The sequence below is a fragment of the Lagenorhynchus albirostris genome, chromosome 4 (genome assembly GCF_949774975.1).
Source record: "Lagenorhynchus albirostris chromosome 4, mLagAlb1.1, whole genome shotgun sequence".
NCBI classification, from domain to species: Eukaryota; Metazoa; Chordata; class Mammalia; order Artiodactyla; family Delphinidae; genus Lagenorhynchus; species Lagenorhynchus albirostris.
Window position 1 is genome coordinate 98,131,872 of NC_083098.1, and position 24,572 is coordinate 98,156,443.

At 37.2% G+C, this 24,572-nt stretch overlaps 1 protein-coding gene across 1 annotated transcript in view; it reads left to right on the plus strand.

Moving 5' to 3' along the window:
- PPARGC1A (PPARG coactivator 1 alpha) overlaps nt 1-19,621 on the plus strand; it is a 97,709-nt gene extending 78,088 nt beyond the window's left edge. The window contains exons 9-13 of the mRNA XM_060148418.1: nt 383-487; nt 640-760; nt 8,859-8,980; nt 9,312-9,463; nt 15,736-19,621. Of these exons, the coding sequence (XP_060004401.1) occupies nt 383-487; nt 640-760; nt 8,859-8,980; nt 9,312-9,463; nt 15,736-15,839 (604 nt within the window). The 3' untranslated portion in view covers nt 15,840-19,621. The remainder of the gene's footprint in view (nt 1-382; nt 488-639; nt 761-8,858; nt 8,981-9,311; nt 9,464-15,735) is intronic.
- The last annotated feature ends 4,951 nt before the right edge of the window (nt 19,622-24,572 follow it).

The following is a 24,572-nucleotide window of genomic DNA, read 5'->3' on the forward strand; positions in this document are numbered from 1 at the left end:
ATCTGTCATTCTTGAACACAGCGCCTTGAGCCAGTCAGATCTGAGAGAGCAATTTGTAAGAAACTTGCTCATCTACCTTTTTCCATTACCTGGAGAGCTGCCTTGTGCCAGGATAGGTGAGATCCATGCAAGATAAAGCTGACAGTGTACCAGGCCGGCGTTCGGCATTCACATCAATAAGAGACGCTGCAAGAGAACACGTCACTCCAGACCTCTAAGCTGACTAGATGATCACAAACTGTCACTGGGAAATCTCACAAGTAGCTGGGAACTGAAAGCCGGTTTATGTAATGCGGAATTCCAGGGGCTGTTCAGTCATGCCGATAAACTGGGGTTCACTGGCAGTTGCAAATGCCCTTCTGTTTTTCCTCCTCTCTCCCAGATCTTGCTACTACTATGAGTCAGGCCACTGCAGACACCGCGCGCACCGAAATTCTCCCCTGTGCGCGAGATCACGTTCAAGATCGCCCTACGGCCGGCGGCCCAGGTAATGACACACGTCCTTTTCCCTCCGCGCCTCTCATCTCCTCCCGTAGATGACAAGATGTTTTCTAAAACCCTGCCCCCTCCCCAATTTCCGATTAATTTTGCTCATGCGATTGGAGGTGGTTGCCTTAATGATGAAGTTATGTTTCTCAGGTATGACAGCTACGAAGAGTATCAGCACGAGAGGCTGAAGAGGGAAGAATACCGCAGAGAATATGAGAAACGGGAGTCTGAAAGGGCCAAACAGAGAGAGAGGCAAAGGCAGAAGGCAATTGTAAGCAGCTTGGAGCTTACTTTCATTTTACAGGAGGGTTTCTTTTCTTTTTTTCTCCTGTCTTTTCTTTTCGTGGGGGTGGGCATAGATTAGAAAATAAGGGAAAGACTCTTGTTAGAATATGCAGTACTCAGCCTTTTGGCTTTAAAGCATCAGTGAGTCCTCAGTCCCTCTTAACACAGACTATTGGAAAGCAAAATGTTAGGTCAGTGTATTTCTCCTCCATACTACCTGTTTCTCATTCATCTTGAAGCTCATTACTGTTTTCGACCTTTGTTTCTAAAAATGGAGGAAGGAGAGATTTGTCCAGTCAGATACTGGTCCCATCAAGCCAGAGGATGAGTTGTTTGTATTGTTCTCTGCTGCTTTTTTTTCTCTGAGTGGAAAACGAAGAGATATCACTATTTGGTTTCAGTTTTCGTCTTTTTGGCAGATGTGAGGGTTGGATTGAGTTAGATTTAAAGGCAGTGGTAGAGAAAGATTTGCTAAGAAAGTCATCATTTCTTCCTTGTGCCAGGTCAACAACTAACACATCCATATTTCTTGTGAACTGCTTTTCAATAACCTATTATGGATTTCAGCACCACGTACTGCAGGGTATTACATTCGCTTGACATATACACAGTACTGACCCTTTGGGGTTAGGATCTAGGTTGTGTGCATCTAGTTCGTTCTCTGTTGGTCAGACCTTAGAAGGCAAAAAGGAGGTCCTCCAATTGTCAGCATCGAGTACTTGTTCAAGGCAGATATTCCTAATTGATTAAGGAAATCTTTCCCACTGAGCCCCACTAGAGCCTTGAGGGCTTTCCCAACATGGTGCTTTAGGGAGCCATGGCATATCCATTGGAAATGGCACTGTTCTCATTCATTGCAGCTGCTGTCTGTTAGCTGCTAAACGTCATTTCAGTGAAGTTCAACCTTTGACACATCTTGCATACAAGCCAACCAGAGCTTAGGGAAATGGTTTTTAGCTGTAAATGTTAGATGGATATGGTACCTTTAAAACAACCCACAACCATCAACAAAATCTTGAAAAACCTACCTAGATGAGCTGACTAATAGAGTCCAAATCGAGCGTTGGCCAACAGTTATCAACTGGAGGCAAAAGGTTAACTGAGAGGTTTGTTAAGTCAGGCACTCAAGGAAAAAGAAGGGAGAAGTCATTAAATACGTAGGCTAAAGATCTAGGGCTTTGCTGCCATTTAACTTTGAATCTACCTAAGACCAAATTAAAGGCCTTGTGAAAATTATAACACTTTCCCTCATTTTTCTCAACTTTCAAATGAGCTGTGATATTAACATCTGCCAGAGTATCATTAGTTAACACTTAAGAAGACTAATGAAAATTAAAAATTCAATTTTCTAATTTAGATGTCTTTAATTAATAGCCTGTTCAATAATTATAATAATTCACATTTATAGAGTGCCATATAGTTTGCAAAGCCTTGTAGTGTGGCACGGTACAGTTAATATATACCAAAGAGAGTCATGTTGAGTAAGCATGAAGGTAAATAGTTATTTCAAAGTTTTCATATTCATATTTGATAAAACTCTTCATGTTTCTTCCCAAAAGAATGACACTAAAGAGAGAAATTGTTTTATCATATATTTGCTCATTTGTGCAAAATATAACACAGCTGTAACCAAAGCTATGTAGATAGATGTAGATAAATGACATGTGCTTATTCTATTCTTCCAAAGATAATTTAGTGCCAGATACTTACTAGGGTGAAGAAAGGGAGGGAGGGGTCATTTTTGCTAGTTTGGTTCTTTACAAATAGATCAAAGAGTGTGATGGTCTATATTCCATAGATGCCTGAGCCAAAAGCACTCTTGAGGCCAGTAGCCTCAGTCTGGAAGCAGATACCACCCTACCACCCTGCCTTTCCCTGTGTCACAAATATTGACCAGTTCCTTGGTTAATTCTTTGACTAAGACAGTCTGTATCAGTTCCCTTTGAAAGACAGCAATTATAGTGCATATGTCAACTTGGCTTATATTAAGTCATCATAATTAACTAGACGTTTGTGAGAATTTTGGCTTTGAGATTTTTATTGTTTTTAAAAAGCAGATTAAAAAAGAAAACTAGGACATAGAGATTGTTTACTAACACAGTGACCCATAGGTAGTAAGAGCTTAGTATAAAGATTTGGGACTTACTATTAAACCAATTCCCACTTGGACTATTAGATGCTATTTTTGCTTAAAATAAGTGAAAACACATGAATATATGAGAGACATTTATTAGGTGCCTGGGCTCTAAAATTAGGTAAGACCTAGTCCCCGCATCCAGGGAGTTCAAGTCTACTGGCTGGTAAAGATACATGAAGAGGCAATAGGGTGTGTTAATTGCTATTGCAGAGGATGCGCCTAAGGTACTGCAGTGGCAAATGGGTCGGCAACCAGCCCTGGGAACGAGGGAGGGCATCCCTGGAGAGGGTGAGATTGATTTGAAACCTAAAGGGAGGAAAGGGCAAAGGTTTTTTTCACCTGTGTTGTCCAGTGTGGGAGCCATTAGCCATGAGGCTAATTCAGCTAGTCCCAAATTTAGATGCACTATGAGTGTGATTGAATTTTGAAGACAGTGCGAAAAAAAAAAGAGTGTAAAATACTTCATTAATATTTTTTACATCAATGACAAGTTGAAACAATAATATTTTGGCTATGCTGAGCCAAGTAAAATATATTATTAAAATTAAATTTGTTTTTTTACTTTTTAAAATGTGCCTCAGAAAATTTAAAAGTTACATATGGTGCATTATATTTTTATTGGAAATTACTATTCTAGGCAGAGACTTTAGCTTATACTAAGTCTCTGGAAAAGAACAAGCTATATTGGGAAACTGCTAGTCATTTAATTAGAACACCAGGGTACAGGAGAGGCAAGAAATAAGTCTGGAGGGCTCCATGGTCGCCAGATCCTTGAAGGGTCCTTTAAGTCATAATAAAGATTTTGAAGAATATCTTGAAGGCGTAGTGGAACTATTTAATGAGATTACCCGCAGGAAGTTTTTCTGATTGATTTCCTTCCTCAAAATGGTCTGCTTTCTTGTGCCATAATGCATTTGCAAAATATATTTTTACGGACTTGGAGATACAAGCAATGATTTTTGACTCATTTGACTAGATGAGCTTGAAAAGTCATTCATGAAACAGCTAAAAGAACTAGGACAGTTTGCCGAAGTTGGTCGGGTAGGTGATTTCCATTCAGATTTCTGAGACACCCTGAAAGTAATGAATAAATAGCAAATTATATCTGGAGTATCTTGGGTGCAGTGCTGGATTATTCATTAATTCAGATCAATTTTATAATCAGGGGAGCAGCAAAACAGAGGCTCCAAAAGGAAATGAAAAAAATAATGTTACAATCATGTAATAGATATTTTACAGAATTAACCTTTGCTACCTTGTCTTGTGGTCTATAATATTGACTTATTTTTGAGTTCCATAAGAAGGAGATGGTGGTTTAGGTCATCTATAAACTTTTTAATATGTATGTGTCCAAAAGTCTTTATTCAGACCGACTTCAGTGTACCAAATCAGACAGCTAAGAAAAGACTAATAGTTAGTAATTACACAGAATCATATGTTGTGGTTGAATATTGCCATTGTTTAAGTTGCTGTTTTCCTCCAATTTCCATCTAAATGCTCTCAAAACCCAATTATCCTCTGCTTTTCTCAGTCTCATAGGCTTGAAATAATTCAGGATATTGGAACTCTGGAAGCCAGAGTATAGTACTTAATGTCTAATTATACTAGCTCTTAAGTAAACTAACCTGGATGTATTCACATCCATCCAACCTAAGACACTAAGGAGGAGTATTCCTGGACCGTACTTGGATGGAAGTAACTTTGGTAAACTGAAAGCTATAGTTTTGTTTCTCCCCTGAAGGTGTCTCCTAGTCGGGGTCACTTACTGAATGCCTACTGAATCAGATGAGTGTTATCAATGTTAAGAACAAGAGAAAAAACAACAAAAAAGGAAACTTGTTTTGGCATTATGTCAGAGTTTTGGCCTTTGTTTCTATCCATTCACACCTTTTCATGGTCATTCACCCCTCTCACTTTCTCTTTTAGATAGAGGACCTAGCTATACCATTCACTGTAGAAGTGGCATGCATTTTATCCACTCATCTCATCTATAGTGTTTGTAATATCCTTGGAATTTTTGAGGAAGTTAGGTTGTAACTAATCTGGAGGTGAACATAAATCTTTCACTGTCAAAGTTGACATGCAGTTTCCTTAGCATAGGAAGAGGGATGTTTAAATTATCCTGACTTGGAAATGTAGAATAAAAGTTCTGAGAACTAAAATCCAAATGATGTCAGGCTGTTCCTTATTGTTCCCTAACACTGCAGAGCATTTTAGTGAGATAACCCACAGAAAAGCATCAAGCACAGCACTTGGCATCTGTTAGAATTTAGTAAATGTTAATCTCACTACTGATTTCCTTTTCTTCTTAGTCAAACCCCTATTACCAGGAGCTACTTATTTTTTGATGAGAAACAACCATTGTATATTTCCCCCAGCTAACTGGGAGGCTCTACACACTTTCTGATAAAGATTTTGATAATGCAAAGTCAGTTTAATTCAGTCGGATTTTTTTTCTCTGTTCATCCCCTGTGTTTTGATATAATGAGGATTTACCATACCTGTTAATGCAACATAAATCTTCACTTTTATTATCCACCCCATCAGCAAACTAGCTTTTGTGAAAATTGAAGCTAAAATATACTTGATAAATGTTCCTTCCTCCTCGATAGGGAAAACTGGTCTGAAAATCATTTTTCAAGGAGCTTTTTCCAAAGGTTTAGAGTTCCTCCAAGCCTTTAAGAAGTTGGAAATGTTATTAAGCATTTTGATTTCTTTTCCTTTCATCTCCTGTTTAGAAATTAATGTCTTGAAAAATTGGCTGCAAATGTTAAGGTTTTTTAAAGATATGGAATCTATTCATCTGTCTAATAAAACTGCAACATGTTAAAAATAATCAGTTCTTCACTAGACATTTTGGTCAATCTTGGAAAGATTTTTGTCTTTGCTTTTTAGACCTTCAGATGCCTTTTAATTTCATTTTTATCACTAGGAAAACCAAACACTCTAATCATTTTCTCAAATGAGAATTTCAACATGTATTCAATCTCTGATCTTTGTAAGATAGCAAGATGTGGTCGCATTCTTATGTTGCATCAAAGAAGATTGACAGTCAAATAGGTAATTTAAGTGATTGCGGAACAGCCCTTTGGATTTCTGTCTTTCCTATCTAGGTTGTGTCTTCTTTTTACTGCAGAATGTATCAGTATCCAATATAAAAGGTCCTCTGGTTTATCCTTTTTTGGGATTATTGTTGCGTAGAGTTTCGTATAAAGAAGCAATTCAGAGACTATCCCAATATGTCTGCATATGGATGTGCATATGGTCGATTTTCACTTTTACTGTGAATTTCCTTGAAGATGAACATAGGCTGTGTATATTCCCTTAATGGTAGATGAGCAATTTCTTTGTGATGGTTCAACTTCTTTCTCTCTCTTCTGCATTTCTGCCTCCTTTTCCTCTGTACAGTAGTAACCTTCCTAAAAACATTCATTAAAAAAAAATAAATAAATAACACTCATGCAAGCAGGCGCCAGGAAGTTTAGATAACAGTCCCATCAAATTCTGCTGTTTGGCTGGAGCTGGCTGCATAAATAGAATGGAATGTGATGTGATGATTCCCTTGCTCAAGTGTACAGCACTGCTCCGGGATGAGCCTCGCTCTCCATTTATATTTATTGACCTCCAGGATGTGCTGGGGGCTCTGGAACAACACAATTACAGCCTTCAGTTGAGACATACAATCTACATGGAAGCGAATCAGGCAGCCCGCTCTGCTTGCTGTACTTCGTCTGGTCAGTTATGTAGGCTCAGTGGTTGCTGTCAAAGAATTGTGTTTTACCAGCTGTTTCAGTGGAGTGAGACAAGTGAGAGCACTTACCCTTAAACCATAAAAGCAAATCATGGAAACCTTTGTTAGTACACTCAGCTGAGCTACTTGGGTAAGGTTTTTCCTATGATAAAGCACCAAACCTGGTTTTCATTCTCCACTGTCTTAGAGAGTCTCAGAGTAAGGACCACACTTAGTCACCTTTGATGTAATGAAGGGTATGGAACTAGGTGTCAAAAATGATTAATTGATTGATTTTTCAACAAATATTCATTAAGAAGACTCTTATGTTTGGGTACCCTTAAAATATGGTAGTCGATAAGACTGGTATGGTCGGTGCTTTCATGAAGCTTTCATTGTTGGGGGAGATGGACATTAAACACCGAATAAACTATTAATTATTTAATTACAATTGGGCACAGAACTACAAAGGAGAAGTAGAGTGTTCTATCAGAGCAACTTGTAATAGAAAGCCGAACCTCACCTCAAGTCTCAGAGAGGAAAATGATTGTTGATGTTAACTTCACTGATACAAGAAAGACCCACTGGGAAGAGGCTGAACTACAGAGTTTGGTTTGGGTAATGTTGGTCTAGTTTGAGGTGCCTATGGGACATCCAACCTGAGATGTCAAATAGATAGTTGTTTATTTGAACCTGAAGCTCAGAGGAACTTTCCTGATGAAAACGGAAATATGAGTGTTGCATATGGTAAAAGAAGAAACATGGATGATCAAATCACCTAGGAGGATACGTATTATAGGGTCTGTGAATTGTTCAGTTACGTTTCTCAAACATTTATTGAGAGTCCACTCTTTACCAAGTTCTTTGCTAAATACTGGGCACATGAAATGGACATATGTTCAGTAAATAACATAGGACATCTCTTTGCTTTAAGCCTAAATGACTTTTTACATCATCCAAGATGTAAAAAGATATTCTCAGCACATCCAGAGAAAACTCTTAGGCAGGCTAAATCTGTACCTTTGCCCTGTGTTTCCTAGTCTCTGCCTCCGTCTAACTTAAATCTCTCCAACCTTAAATTCATTTCATTCTTGTTTGCCATTGATAGACATACAAGCTAACTGGTAAGCACTTCGTTATACTAACTTCTTGCACCTTTTCTCAGCTTGAGAAACATCATCATCTTTGGCCTTGTCTTCTTGGAATAAGAGATATACGATTACTTCTTACACTAAGAATGCATTCTTGTTCTGTAAAAGTGATCCATCTTCAGGCTATAAAATATTCTTCCCATATTTTGTAGGTTATAAATTGCTGTTGACTTTCAGATTATGATGATATTGACTCCACTTGTGAAAATTAGGCCACACCCTTCTCGTCTGTTCCTAAAATAAGATTCATTGGCAAAGTGAAATTTATAGCCTCTTTTATAGCTCTTATTCTTTGGAGACCCATGGCTTAAAATGGCGAGTATTTTAAGACTGTATTTTTTAAATTATTGTCTTTGGACCACCTGTATCAGAATCACTGGGGTGTGCTTGTTAAAAATAAAGATCATTGAAGCTTACTTTCCAAATTTTTTTAATACAGCTGGAATAAACCCAATCATTTGCATTTTTAATAAGCACCCCAGGTAATTTGTATTTATACTAGAGTTTAAGAATCAATATTTTGAGGGGTGTCAAAATTTGTATGTCAAAGTATCATGCTGTACATCTTAAAATTATATAGTAATGGATGTCAACGATTTGTCAATAGAACTAAAAAATGTGTATATTTTATTATTGCAATTCTGAGTTAAGGAGAAATTAAAGAGTTTTGCAAGCCAAGTCAGTTTCCTACCAATTTTGAAGATTAATAATCGAGTCACAAGTGTTAAAATATTTAATAGATATTATTCAGCTATTCAGTGATAAAAAAGATTGCATTACACACATTTCTTCTATAATACATTAAATTTCATGTGACAAAGAAACAGAGATGGATAGAAAAAGTAGAAGAGAGTGAGAGGCAGAAGAGAGTGATACTGAAGAAATGGAAAGCAAAACTTGGTTCAAGTGTAGTCTTTTGTTCAGGTTTAGTGTGTGTTTTGCTTTAATTGGCATGCTCGGGGGGGGGTTCTTATTATACATGATTGCACATTTATAAATGTTTCTAGCATTCAACTTCTTTCCTATCTTCAGAACTAGCAAGTGTCTTCTCACTTTCCCCCCCTAGGAAGAACGCCGTGTGATTTATGTTGGTAAAATCAGACCTGACACAACACGGACAGAACTGAGGGACCGTTTTGAAGTTTTTGGTGAAATTGAGGAGTGCACAGTAAATCTGCGGGATGATGGGTGAGAATCTTCAAGATTATTTCTTGTTTAGAAGCTGACATATGTAAAAAATTATGGCCATAAGATTACTAGAATGGGAATGCTTTGACAGATGACATGTTGAGTTCAGAACCTTATTTATTTTCTTTCATCCCTATTTATTAATCTTTCTAGTTGAGATTTCCTATCCCAGAAATAAGTATTTAGCTGCTTGACAGGACAATCACACTGATAAATGGATGCAGTGGTTCAGACGTTGGCACCAGCGAAGTCTCCAAAGTAGAAAGGGTTACAGTCATATATGCTAATCCTTCCTCACTAGCTTTGAACTTCTCTTCTTTGTCCATTGCAGAGACAGCTATGGTTTCATTACCTACCGTTATACCTGTGATGCTTTTGCTGCTCTTGAAAATGGATATACTTTGCGCAGGTCGAATGAAACTGACTTCGAGCTGTACTTTTGTGGACGCAAGCAGTTTTTCAAGTCTAACTATGCAGACCTAGGTATGGATTTTACTGTACATAGAATGAGGAATCCATAATGTAGAGCTCAAAATGGAAGCATATGTAAACTGTAGGCACATTGGGTTGGACCATCGCTTTATTTTACTAGAGGGAATATTTGAATACAGATTTTATCTTATTTTTTATTTTTTAACACACGAGACAGTTTCAGAAGCAAGGGGCTTAAGTTTTGGCAACAAAGAGAAGAAGCAAATTGTTTCTACTGTCTGCCCATATGCTGAAATTCTGCACTATTTGTATGTGTGTGTGTGTGTGTGTGTGTGTGTGGTATGTTTTGAGTGTGCAAGTGTTGTATTCGTTTGTAATCTGTTACTGCTTTCCGTGCCTACCCTGAATCCTTTTGTACAAGCGATAGCATTGGCATCATTGCTTTGCAGAACAGAATATGCAAAAGTCTTATTCTTTTTTCCTTATTATCTCACAAACTCTTAGAAATGTCAACATTTTCTACAAATTACACCCAGAGAGAGGAGAAAGTAAAATTTCATGTGCTAAATCACACTGTACTTTCTTTAAAACAAAAGAAGAAAAAAAAACCCTGTTTTTTTTTAGTGCTTCCATATGCTAGGCACTGTGCCAAGGCTTTGTAAGCGTTTTCTCATTTAATTACCAGAACAATCCTAGGAAGTGGATATTATCATCCCCATTTTACAGGTAAGGAAGCTGAAAAATAGATAAGTATTCCTTTTTGCCTGTTATAAAAGTTGTACAGACTCAAGGGGTGACATTTGGAAAATATAAAAAGGTATTAAGAAAAATAGCCTATCACCTAGAGATAACCACTGTTACCTAGTATGGGATTTGCTGTTCAGTATTTTGTGTCAGACCGTCAAATTTCTTGTAGTTGAGGTCATATTATACATATATATACACTTTTAAGTTCTACTTTTCTCGATTAATATTATATAAGTTCATTTTCCACTGTGATTCAAAGGATGAAAAATAATTTACCGGTACACTTTAATGGTTGTATAGTATTCTGTCTGGCAAATAGTGCCATTATACTTAATCGTTCCCTTATAGCTAAACACATTTTCAGTTTTTGATATTATAAATAATGCCACGATGGACATCTTGATTTCCTTTCCAATTTTAATTTTGTTCCTTTCCATGTTATTCCCTAACTAATATGTGTGTTGTAAGCCTTTAAATTCCTTCATGAAATAATGAAGGAAGGAAAATGGCAAATGTCTTGTGCATATGACATAATTATTGAAATCAATTTATAATAATCATCATGAAATTAACATATCAATCTGCTCCTAAGCATTATTATATGTCTATCTGCACTTGCTTTGGCTTTGGTATAAAGAAAAAAATGAATACCAAATACAGAGCTTTTTTCTTCCTTCAGCTGAACTGATGTCTTCCTAGAGTAATTGATACAGGTGGGGTGCATTGTTCAGGAGGAATATGCTATAATTCACTTCACAAGCTAAATAGATAGTATGAAGCAGGGGAGAGACAGTTGACTGTTAGAGAGATAGACGCCTAGGGATGAAAATATAAAAGGTGGCAAGTCATTTGTTCAAATGTTGGCTGATAAAAACAGTCCAGACAGATTGAAGTCTTGAGTTGATTTGACTTATTTTCTTCGGTGATGAAGGCCAGGGTGTTTTCTAGTCTCTCAAAACATCTAGAGTTTAGAATAAGCGACCTAGAGGGGCCTTTAGATCGTGATTCATCAGTGGTAAAGGGAGCATGGGATAGTATTTCCAAATTGCACTGGAGCCTCCCTGAAATATTTCTAAGAAGAATGCTTCTCCTCTAGTTATCTCTCTGCCTTGCCAGCAGCAATAGAAACTTTGCCATTGCTAAGCTAGCTCTGATTTCCTGAAAGGTGTGTTTGATGTGTATTGTAATAGCATGGATTTTTCCGTTTCCCTCCAGCCTTACAAATGCAGGAAGTGGAGTCGATCTGAGCGTAGGCCTGGTGTAGTTGAAAGCGCCTTGGCTTTGGAATTTCGCAGGCCTGGTTTTGAAACCTGAGTTAGCTTTTTGACCTTGAGCAATTAAACTCCCTCTGCTTCTGGTTCTTCATTTGTAAAATACATTATAATGTTGTTGTGAAGATTAAATTTGTGTCTGTGAAGCCCTTAGCATAGTGTCAGTGTCTGGCACAAAATAGATTCTCAATGAATAGTAGCTATAATTATAATAAAAATGATTGTTATGAGAAGTTATAAATTTGAAGTTATTTTAAAATGAAAGAATCAACACCAGGGGCCAGCTTTGGAACCAAACAACATCATGTATGTCTTGTCTTTATTCCCTGAATAGTTGAAGTTAAGTGCCTTGGGCCATGAATGCTGAACAAGGTGCATATAAGCATATCCTGGACTCTTAGAGGGGTTGGGAGCTTATGTATATGTCAAGAGTAAAGTGAAAACGATATGATACTGATTAATTTTACCAAAAGTAAAGCAACCTATCATTTTAGATAGATTACCAATTTTTAACATTTTTATTTGCTCTCCTAAATTAAGTTAGCTCATATATCCCATTTCTCTGCTATTTTTAAAGTATAGTTAATTTACAGTGTTGTATTAGTTTCAAGCGTACAGCAAAGTGATTCAGTTGTACATGTATATATATATTCTTTTTCAGATTCTTTTCCACTATAGACTATTATAAGATATTGAGTAGAGTTCCCTGTGCTATCCAGTAGGTCCTTGTTGTTTATCTATTTTATATATAGTCGTGTGTGCCTGTTCATCCCAGTCACCTAATTTATCTCCCCCCACCCCCCTCACCCCTCATCCCCTTTGGTAACCATAAGTTTGTTTTCTGTGTCTGTGAGTCTATTTCTGTTTTGTAAGTAAGTTCATTTGTATAATTTTTTTTAGATTCAACATTTAAGTGATATATGATATTTGTCTTTCTCTGTCTGACTTCTTCACTTGGTATGATAAATTCTAAGTCCACCCATGTTGCTGCAAATGGCATTATTTCATTCTCTTTTAGGGCTGAGTAATATTCCATTGTATATATGTACCACATCTTCTTTATCCATTCCTCTGTCAGTGGACGTTTAGGTTGCTTCCATGTCTTGGTTATTGTAACACTGGGGTACATGTATCCTTTCAGATTATGGTTTTCTCCAGATATATGCCCAGGAGTGGGATTGATGGATCATATGGTAATTCTATTTTTAGTTTTTTAAGGAATCTCCATACTGTTCTCCATAGTGGTTGTACCAATTTACATTCCCACCAACAGTGTAGGGGGGTTCCTTTTTCCTCCACACCCTCTTCAGCATCTATTATTTGTAGACTTTTAAATGATGGCCATTCTGACTGGTGTGAAGTGACACCTCATCATAGTTTTGATTTGCATTTCCCCAATAATTAGCGATATTGAGCAGCTTTTCAGGTCCCTGTTGGCCATCTGTATGTCTTCTTTGGAGAAATGTCTATTTAGGCCTCCATTTTTCTGCTGTTGAGGCCACTTAATGGTTGCTTACAATACTATTAGTGCAAAACACAACGATTCTGGTTACTATTTATGAGCCAGATTTATAAATGAGACTCAGAATTTAAAGGGATGATCAGCTTATCATGATGAAGCCAATATTTAAGTCTGGTTTCTATGAATCTGTAATCTGTGTGTCTTTCTGTTTACTGTTCTATAAACAAATAGATCTTTCCATTTGAAAGAGCTTGATGAAAAATCTCAAAGAGGAAAGACAGAAATTAAATTAGGACTATAGGGTCAAAACAGAAGGATGGGTCATGATTAAGAATATGATCCTTTTGATCAGGAATTAGTTTTGGCTTAGAATTTGTAAGTAATAAAAAGTAAACAAATAACATTGGTCACAAACTCTTTATTAACTCAAAGAAATGTAGTATATTATCAACATCTTGAATACATATGTAACTTTACATATACCCTTGCCATTCATTGGTAAATCAATCCCAGATCTAAACACAAATATTTTCAATCACGTTTTTAATAATATGTGGGTGTTCAAGACTAATACATTCATTAGACAAATACTGAGTGCCTACTTTGTGCCAACAGTTTTCTAGGTGCTCAGAATACAGTTGTGATGTGATTTGTTTCTATTAATACAGTATTATTAATTATAAAATTTTATTTTTTTAATTTGTTAGCGTGGCTTTCAGGTTATTCCTATAAAAATTTCATTATCTCTTACTTGTGTTGCAATATCCTTCCTTTAGTGGAGGGAAAGGGGTGGAGTGGATGTTATTGCCACAGGAGTTGCATATAAACACATTGTCTCTTCAAGAAATGAGAAAGATTTTGTGGGTGCCGACTGACATAGTATGCCCATGAAAGTTGGTATATACGTAAGCACCAAGCCACTGTATTTCAGTGTAGAAACTCTTGAAATCCACTGTATCAAAGTGCTTTTAGTATTTACTGATGAAAACCCAGAAAATTCTGGGTTTCATGTAGAATAATCCCAAATTAAGACATTTTAAATATTCTCAAAATCTCCTCCAAGGAAAGATACACATATATATTCTCGACGGTTCTATGCTGACTTTATGTCACACAGACTGCCATCACTGGACAGCTCTTCCGTCTTCATCTACAGTGCAAGTGGAATTCTGATTTCAGGCTAATCTCTGACAATGAGCAGAACTTTTTTGTGTGTCTACAGAAAAGATTTTGATTTGAGCAACAGCTGCTCATGAGGCTTTGGTTATACAGGCAAATTATTCATTAGGCCATGAAGAGAAGAGTGTAAGCCAGTGTAATTTAAGATTGACCACATAAAATTTTAGTGAGGAAAGATGGGCCATTTTTGTCCTGTTTTTAAATCTGAGGCTGACTATAATTGTTCATCTTACCTGGAAAAAGAAATGCAGTAAAGACAAGGGATGGTGAGAGTGAGAAAAAAAAAAAAAGTGAAGGAATTTCCTTGTCTTTAAAGTAGATTGAAGCTGGTGGGGAAGGGGAATCAGCCTGGTTCTGGAGAGCTTAAGGGATTTGCAACCTTTTCAGAAGAACACCTTGTGAGGTCAGTGATTAGCCCCCATATTATCTAATATTACCTTTTTCTGTCACCGAGCATTTCTATTTTGTAATTTAATATGGGTAAAACACAAATATTTATATTTTAGTAAGATCGTTAACGTTTCCCAGAAAGGTTTAGTCTTCTCTTCTAGTAAGTGCTTTCCAAGGAATGAATGTGTTTGCCAGAGGCTTTCTATTGTATTTCCAAGATACCTTTTCTCAAGCTGAGAGACCAGCAGAAATAGTTGACTTTTCCATAGATGTCAAAGGAGAAAAATCAGAAATATTTGACAGAATTTTACCTTACGTCCAACGTGGCTGACATACATCCATTTTGTTCAGGGCTACTTAAAGTGGCATGTGGAGCTTTGCACAAAAGCTTACTTGGACTAGTTTAAAGATCTAAGAAAGACCATGGCTTTATTTATACGGGTATATTTTTCCTCTCCTATTAGTGAGTAAAGAGGCTGCATTTGCCCTCTCTGGACATGAAGCATTTTCCTAAACCTTCTAATCTGGGGAGAGTTTGTGCCACTGTTGCTGGGGTCCCTCAAGGTACTGGAGATCGTATGTCCCTCCCTCCTGAAAGGGGAGCATCAGGGTGATGAGTGGGTGAAGTTCTGACAATTATCTCTCTCCCACTCAACTGGCTTTCATGCTCAATGAAATCAATCCCACTGAATAGGAAAATTAGTTCCAGCTTCTACTTTTACCTCTCCAACTAAGTGGTTGAGGAACCTTGGGTAAGTCATTTAACATGCCAGGAAGGGAGAGGGGGCTTATTTTTAAAGCATATTGATTGACTAAGTTACTATTGAAAAGAAATATTAAAGTCTGTTCTGATTACCTCCAGGAGTGTTTAAATCTAAAATGAGTCAATAGATGACTGTTTTGAATGCTCATCGCTCCTTACCCTCTGCAAATATATACATGTGCTATAAATAAATAAATATACAATTAATTAACTAAAATATTGGTGTGTATATATACCAGTACCATATACTGTAAAAATACCTTCTGCAAATAGATATACACATATTAACATTCATACATATAAATACCTTCTGAAAAAATATATATGTAAATATATGCATATATATATGTGTACACCAACATCAATATCATATACTAATAAAAGCTGGGCATATTTTTTAAAGTATATCGATTGGATAAGTTGCTCTTGAATCAGGTAATCTTAGAATAAATGATTGAGTTAATGACCATCAGCAGAGGGTACATCTAAATCTGGCTTGGGTTTCTTTCAGATTCAAACTCAGATGACTTTGACCCTGCTTCCACCAAGAGCAAGTATGACTCTCTGGATTTCGATAGTTTACTGAAAGAAGCCCAGAGAAGCTTGCGCAGGTAACATGTTCCCTGGCTGAGGATGACAGAGGGACGGTGAATACCTCACGGGACAGCGCGTCCTTCCCTAACAGACTGTTGCAAGTCATACTTAGGAATTTCTCCTACTTTACACTCTCTATACAAAAACAAAACAAAACAACAACAATACAACAAGAACAACAATGGTTTACATGAACACAGCTGCTGAAGAGGCAAGAGACAGAATGGAAACCCAGTAAGCACATGTTTATTTATGGGTGTCAGCTTTGCTTTCCCTGAGTCTCTTGGTGATGGAGTGTGTGTGTGTGTGTGTGTGTGTGTGTGCGCGCGCGCGTGTGCTTGCCTGGTTTGGGGGAAGTGTGTATGTACAGGTGGGGACTGGGGGCACCTGACCAGAGCGTGCAAGGGCAAACCACTTCAAATGGCAGCAGTTCCATGAAGACACACTTAAAACCTAGAACTTCAAAATGTTCATATTCTATTCAAAAGGAAAAAAAAAATATGTACATCCAAAAGGAAAGAAAACCAACCAACCACAAGCCACCCTAAAATGACAGCCACTGATGTCTGGGCATCAGCCTCCGTACTCTGTTTTTTTTAAGAAAGTGCAAAATCAACTTGAAGCAAGCTTTCTCTCATAACGTAACGATTATATGACAATCCCGAAGAAACTGCAGGTTCCGTAGAACTCATATCCTTTCTCTCTCTCTCCCTTTTTTTCTTTCTTTTTTTCCTTTTGCCATGGAATCTGGGTGGGAGAGGATACTTCGGGCACCGAGCTCAACTTTCCTAACATTTTGAAGTTTCTGTAGTTCGTCCTTTCTCATGACACCCATGTAAATGTCCAAAATGTTGATCTTCCACAGCGAATTTCAAAAGCCTTGTCAATGGTCAAGCTTGCAGCTTGTTCAGTGGTTCTTTCTGAGGAGCGAGCACGGTGTTACATTACTAATGGGAGTTGGGTAGAACTCTCTGGGATGTGTTCAGATAGTATCATTGCTACATTCTCTGATGTAGTTAAGTATTTACAGATGTTAAATGGAGTATTTTTATTTTGTGTACATATGATACAATGATGTTCTTTTTTTGTTACAGCTATGCACTGTAAATGCAGCCTTCTTTTCAAAACTGCTAAATTTTTCTTAATCGAGAATATTCAAATGTAATTATGAGGTGAAACAATTATTGTACACTAACATATTTAGAAGCTGAACTTACCGCTTATATATATTTGATTGTAAAACAAAACAAACAAAAAAGGACAGTGTGTGTGTCCGTTGAGTGCAACACAACAAATCGATGCTTTACGCACAACCATCCCTTCTTAGGTGAGCTTCGATCCAAGCATCTTGTCAAGAAATCTCCTAGCCCCCTAAAGGTATTAACCACTTCTGCGATATTTTTCCACATTTTCTTGTTGCTTGTTTTTCTTTGAAGTTTTATACACTGGATTTGTTAGGGGAATGAAATTTTCTCATCTAAAATTTTTCTAGAAGATATCATGATTTTATGTAAAGTCTCTCAATGGGTAACCATTAAGAAATGTTTTTATTTTCTCTATCAACAGTAGTTTTGAAACTAGAGGTCAAAAATCTTTTTAAAATGCTGTTTTGTTTTAATTTTTGTGATTTTAATTTGATACAAAATGCTGAGGTAATAATTACAGTATGATTTTTACAATAATTAATGTGTGTCTGAAGACTATCTTTGAAGCCAGTATCTCTTTCCCTTGGCAGAGTATGATGATGGTATTTATCTGTATTTTTTACAGTTATGCATCCTGTATAAATACTGATATTTCATTCCTTTGTTTACTAAAGAGACATATTTATCAGTTGCAGATAGCCTATTTATTATAAATTATGAGATGATGAAAATAATAAAGCCAGTGGAAATTTTCTACCTAGGATGCATGGCAATTGTCAGGTTGGAGTTTAAGTGTTTCATTTGGGAAATTCCGCTTTTGCAGAAGCAGTGTTTCTACTTGCACTAGCATGGCCTCTGACGTGACCATGAAGTTGTTCTTGATGACATTGCTTCTGCTAAATTCAATAAAAACTTCAGAAAAACCTCCATTTTTGAGCATCAGGATTTCCTCTGAGTGTGGAGCCCTGGAATGGAAGTCAGTAAAGTTTGGCGTGTACATTCAAGTTTTTAAATTGAGATCCGATTACAGTTTGGCCGACATGACTTTTCTGGAAGACATGATATACCTACTACGTAATCGTTCTTTTCCTTTCTCTCGCCCAACACGATCTTATAAAATGGATTTCACCCCCAGGCCAATGCAGCTAATTTTGAAAGCTGCATTCATTTATCACCAGCATATTGTGTTCTGAGTGAATCCACTGTCTGTCCTGTCGGATGCTTGCTTGAGTTTTTGGCTTCTTATTTCTAAGTAGATAGAAAGCAATAAAAATACTATGAAATAAAAGAACTTGTTCACAGGTCCTGCGTTACGACCGTAACACATCTTTAATCCGCCTAATTCTTGTTGTTCCGTAGGTTAAATGCAGGTATTTTAACTCTGTGTGGACGCCAAACTAAAGTTTACAGTCTTTCTTTCTGAATTTTGAGTATCTTCTGTTGTAGAATAAGAATAAAAAAAAGACTATTAAGAGCAATAAATTATTTTTAAGAAATCAATATTTAGTAAATCATATTATGTGTTCAAGGACCAGATGCTTTCTCTATTTTGCCTTTAAATTTTTTGTGATCCAATTTTCAATACATTCTCCTTTTTGCCCTGGATTGTTGACATGAGTAAAAATCTTGGTTTCTTTTCTTACGTATGAAAAGACAACACTACAGATTTCATGTTGAGGATTCATTTATCCCCCCTTCTGGCCTGACAAATATTGTTACCATGAAGATAGTTTTCTTCCATGGACTTCAAATTGCATCTAAAATTAGTGCAAAGAGAGACTCACTAGACCATCCAAATAGAGCTTTTGTATCTTATGCAGACACTGTGGGTAGCCCATCAAAATGTAAACTGTGTTCCTTTTATTTTTATTTTTAAAATTTTTTTTGGAGAGAATATTTCCAATGAACACATGCACCCCATCATCACTGGAGGCAAATTTCAGCATAGATCTGTAGGATTTTTAGATGACCCCGGGCCATTGCCTTCATGCTGTGGTAAGTACCACATCTACAATTTTGGTAACTGAACTGGTGCTTTAGAAATGTGGGTTGTTTTTTGTTTTTCAAGAGATGTAGCAGAATAATTCTTCCAGTGCAACAAAATCAATTTTTGCTAAACGACTCTGAGAGCAACGGTTGGGCTGTCAACATTCAAAGCAGCAGAGAGGGAACTTTGCACTATTGGGGTATGATGGTTGGGTCAGTTGAAAAAAAGGAAACCTTTTCATGCCTTTAGATGTGAACTTACAGTAGGTAATGATTATGTGTCCTTTTTTGATGGCTGTAACGAGAACTTCAATCACTGTAGTCTAAGACCTGATCTATAGATGACCTAGAATAGCCATGTAATATAATGTGATGATTCTAAATTTGTACCTATGTGACAGACATTTTCAATAATATGAACTGCTGATTTGATGGAGCTACTATAAGATTTGTAGGTGAAAGTGTAATACTGTTGGTTGAACTATGCTGAAGAGGGAAAGTGAGCGATTAGTTGAGCCCTTGTCGGGCTTTTTTTTTTTCCCACCTGCCAACTCTACATGTATTGTTGTGGTTTTATTCATTGTATGAAAATTCCTGTGATTTTTTTTTTTAAATGTGCAGTACACATCAGCCTCACTGAGCTAATAAAGGGAAACGAATGTTTCAAATCTACTTCTGCTTTTCTTATTTATCATAACCAAACTCCTGGCATATTCCTCAGATCAGTACACATTACTCGCTTATCGTTATTCTGTTTCCTCTCTGGATCTCCCCCCTCCCCCTGCTTTTCCATATTCATGGATGGATTTCAGCTCTAAGGTAACATGCACCTTCTGTATTTTACCTTGTCTCCTTTCAAATGGCAAAGGCAGAAGTGGTGATTTCTATAATGAGAAGTGATGTGGGACTTTATCAAACGGATTAGCTCTGTTTTGGTACTTAACCCTGGAAAGTGTGAATTTTAGGTACGAGCCACTGCCCCTAGTGAGAAACCTGCTAAATATTTCAGCTTAGGAAGCAATTGTACTCTAATGGGCTGAATTTTGTTTTATTGACAGTTGATTTACAATGTTATGTTAGTTTCTGGTGTATTGCATGGACTGAATATTTTTTGAAGACTTGTAACAGAATGCATCTCCCTGTCCCCCCGTCATATGTAAGTCATCAGGTTAAATATGGGACAAGCTGATAGATTGCTGCCGGTATGGCTTGCTGTCAGGATGTCCACTGTGCCTTGTAGGTGATTGGTGATCTTCGTGACAGAGATTGCAGAGAATGTGTTATTAGTGCTCTGCCATGTCCAGATTTCAGATGTGGTCCTCACTCCCAGCCACTTGCACTGCAAGATTCAGCATAAGCCTAGCCATGGGGAAAGATGGTTAAATGTATTCCAGTTCCTAGCCCCCCGCTTTCTCCTACGGAAAAATGTATTCGTAATTATTGGAAATGTGATAGAGCTATCAATAGTACATTGAAATCTGCTAAATAACACAAGAAGCACTTCCCGTGGCTCTCTGTCTATTTTATAGCACTGTAAGATTTGCCAATTATTTTATCAAAATAGAAAATAAAAACTTCCTGTTATCTTACCCAGATACTGCATTCATCTACAACTGTGATTCAGTGGGTAGGCCTCACATTGTGACTTGTCTCCACTGGTGTTTAAATTGTATAGGGCATTTTGAATCTTCTGGCTGGAATTAGCAAGGGCAATAGAATAATGACAGCCTTCCTTTTGAAGGGTTAACTTTTTACCCTTAAAAACCTTTTGAGGGTAAAGAGGGATTTTTAAGAGGAAAAAAAAAGGAGTAGCCACTAGTCTTGTACAGGGACAAGACTAGATTAGAGATAAAGGATTCATTTGATGTTGTCCTCAAACATTAAATCGCTTCCATCCTTAATGACACTAATGGCAAAATAATTATTGAATCCAAAATTAGGCTGACAAAAATAAATGAACACTGGATATGAATAGTTTATTTAAAAGGAGCTTGTTTCCATTCAAAAGTCCTCCAAACTAATCTGTTTAAAGTATACAATGTGATATTGGTTCAAAATCCTTTTTCAGCATTGCCAGTTTTCTCTTAATTGTAGCCTTATTTAGCTAATCATTGGATATAATTTACAGCTCTGAGAGCACTGTTATACTCATTTGACACTAGTGTTACTAGCTTCACAGTTGTAACTCAGTATTAATTATAGCGTATTATAACCAAGACGTACTTTTTGCAATGTTTACTTTATATTAATCTTGTATTTTGCAATTCTCTTTACCATGCCTTGTTTTCAAACACAGTATACACTATTATAAATCAATCTTCACACTTTATCAAACAGCAGAGAGCAATAAATAAGGTCACAACTCATAGAGGAGCTCCTCGGAGGTTTGTAACATCATGATTTAAATCTCAGAAAGATTTAATCAAAAGCTGAATTAATCCCTGGGGGAAAAGATGCTGTATAGATTCTATTGATGGGAACAACGCAGCCTATTTCTTTTCACTGGTCTCTGTTAACATGTTGGGGAAAAGGAACAAAGTTTCTTCTATGAGAAAGAAAATAAGATTTCCTTGGTGGGGGAAAGATAATATGCAATGACCTTTGTGTCATGTTTCTTCCCTTTCAATCAACATGGTCCTTTTTATTCTACTTACCGTGACGTTATCTACTCTTCTAGTTCATGGTTTAAGTTAAATGTCCTCTACCCTCCTGCTCCCCTCGGTATATCCCATGTGATTCCAGTAATTCTGCAAAGTCCCACAAGCTCCACTCCAGTCAAGCATGTGGAATGTGTGGGTCACATGAGCTTGTTTCCTGGGCTTCTGTTGTAACCAGGTGACTGCCCCCGGGGCAAATTCTCAGCATTCAGGGCCGCTGGAAACTTGCAGGAAGAAATGATCAGAAAATTTGGATATTTCTAGGACCAGGTTCCCACTGAAAAGCCTAACACTTTTCCTTGATTAGGATGTATGATAAGGACAAGAGGCCACCCCCTTCCCCTATGCCTCCTTTCTGTCCATCATTCTTACAGGAATGTGACCATATTCCTTTTAACCCTAAAACCATTACTTACCATCGGCTGACTTATAAAAGGGGCAGAGTGGAATTAATTAATTGAATAAAGTGAGAGAACTTTTAGAGGAGAAAACCAAATGATCCTATAATATTTTTCTGATTAAATTAAATGAGCATAATTATACATGCACACATGCACACCAAGGCATATTATCATCAAGAACCTTAAAATATTGTATTCCTCCACATGTATGCATATAACACTTACTGAAGGTGAGTAGCCAGTGTGATATTTAAATTTGCATATTGACCATTTTCATATATTAATTTCTAGTAGGAAGAAGCTGAATTTTTAGGCAAAGTCCTGGGTTGATTTAGAAAAAAATGTGCTTCTGCTCGTTTTGGAACATTGGGAGCACTTAGCAACATTATCTTTTCTTCCATGTAGTTTTCTGTGATAGATTTTCAACCAGATGACATCCAAGTGAAAGCTGAAATTAAATGGGAAGGAAAGAATGTTAAGTGGTAAAATCCTAAGTAGCTTATTAGACTACTTAATTGGAGAGAATTTGTTTTTGCTGTTGTTAGGAACTCTATCCAAGCTTCTCTTTAACATTACTAATTGATGAGAAAAAGGGGGACTATAATAATATAGCTACCACACAATACTCTCCAGCAGGTCATTTAAGGGAATTCACAGGTACTTTGCTTGACTTTGGTGGTGTTGAAAATCATTCATATCAATGAATGATTTCTTATACTTATTTCCTCTTATACTTCATTTCCAACCAGGTCTCCTATTCCTACCAGAGCTTCACAGCACACTTAAGACTTAAAGAAAATAAGGGTGTGTTTGTTCCTAGTTTAGGTTTTCAGCTTGATTGCTATACCCTTTAATCAAATGACTCATGTTTTGTAGTACTTAGAGGTATTGCCCTCTGTAAGCATGTCACTATTTGTTGGTAGGAATGTGTGTGCACAGAATGATGGTTAATTACTCTGCTTGCCAGAGAAGGATAAGTTAGTAATCGGTGACACAACATGTGATGTGGCCATGTTACTTTCGTGTCAGGTAACTTCATGATCAAGGGCAACACACGGCCTAATGTTCCTCCAATTATCTGGCTACAAAACATCCTGGTACTATCCAATGAGCTGCCTTTCCCAGGGTCAACATCTGAATCTCTATCAAACCATCCAATAGGAAAATGATTAGAAGGAAAGCGAAAACTGGAGTTCTCCACCAAATGTTTGGCCTTTGTGTCTGAGGTTGAGAAGTACCTGTGTGTTATAGCTGACGTTTTCCCATTTTTAATGGCAGGTATGGTGGCATCCGTAGGGAGTGTCAGCGTATGCGCCTGATGAATGAAACAATTCATGGAGAGCTCATAAGAGTTCCTCTGTCACATGGTGCCAGGGTCTCATTGAGCCACCTTCTGCCATGACTCACCGTGGCAAGGACTAAAACTAGAAAGCTCAGCTGAAGGAAAGAGAAGGAATAAATAAAAGGTTAACCAAACACATTTGAACTTCGGGTACAGAGCAAGGTTTGGGCAAGGATTCCCCTTGGTTTCTCATTTGCCTTTTATGCCAACTCAGTCTATGGGATTATATAAACAAAAGGGGCAATTGTACTGCGAGGGCAGTGGAGCTGTGAATAAGAGAATGGACCTTACAAAGCCGATTCCGTATGTGTGTGTGGTTCTGTGTCAGCTAGACAGCAGTCGGCCTTTACCGACCTGGTGTTTGCTTGGAGGAGCTGTTAAAATCCTGTTTAGTGCCTGGGCTGTTAACATTGGTGGGAGGCTCTTAGAGGTTTCCCTAATGAGGTTTTTGGAGAGAAATTTTCAACTTTATTTTGGGGGAATGTTAAAATGATACCACATGTGCATACAATAAACAGGACTCTTCACCTTCCGATGATGCATTGCAGAAGATCCCATTTTTTCCTTCTAATTGGTCCAGTTTTACCATCCCCAGAGTCACCACCTGCAGCAAGGGAGCATCAGAGACTTGCAGCATTTTGAAGGTTAAATTTGAACCCCCTCAAAAGTCATATCTGTTAGATACCATGGAGACATTTAAGTTCATGGCAATGGGATGATTTAAAGGCATCATTTGCTTTTTTTTTTGCATGCTCTTAAAAACTTAGCCTTACCATCTCCATTTGGAAATTTGATCAACTTGGAGGCTTCTGTTCTCGGAATCTGGTCTTAGTGACACACCTGGCTGTTCGGTTGCTCAGCAATTCCACCTCAGATAACGATGTTACTTAATCTGAGACTCTTCCTCTAACATCTTAATTTTCAAATTAGATGCATCTTTCTGCTGCAGTAAGAAGGCTAATATGAAAATCTATCTTCCATTCGAAAGTCCAGCAAATTCAGGCTGTGATTAAAACAGTGAGGTTAATGATAATGACTATGGTGGTATCAACTAACATTTATTGTGGGCTTACAATCTTCTAGTCACTTTGCTTGACTCTTTATGTGAATTTTCTTGATAAATCCTCCTAAGTAAAGAATGAGGTAGTGTACCATTATTCTCACCTTATAGATGAGAAAATGGAGGTGTAGAGAAGCTGCCAACATTTGGGTAAAGTCCAGTT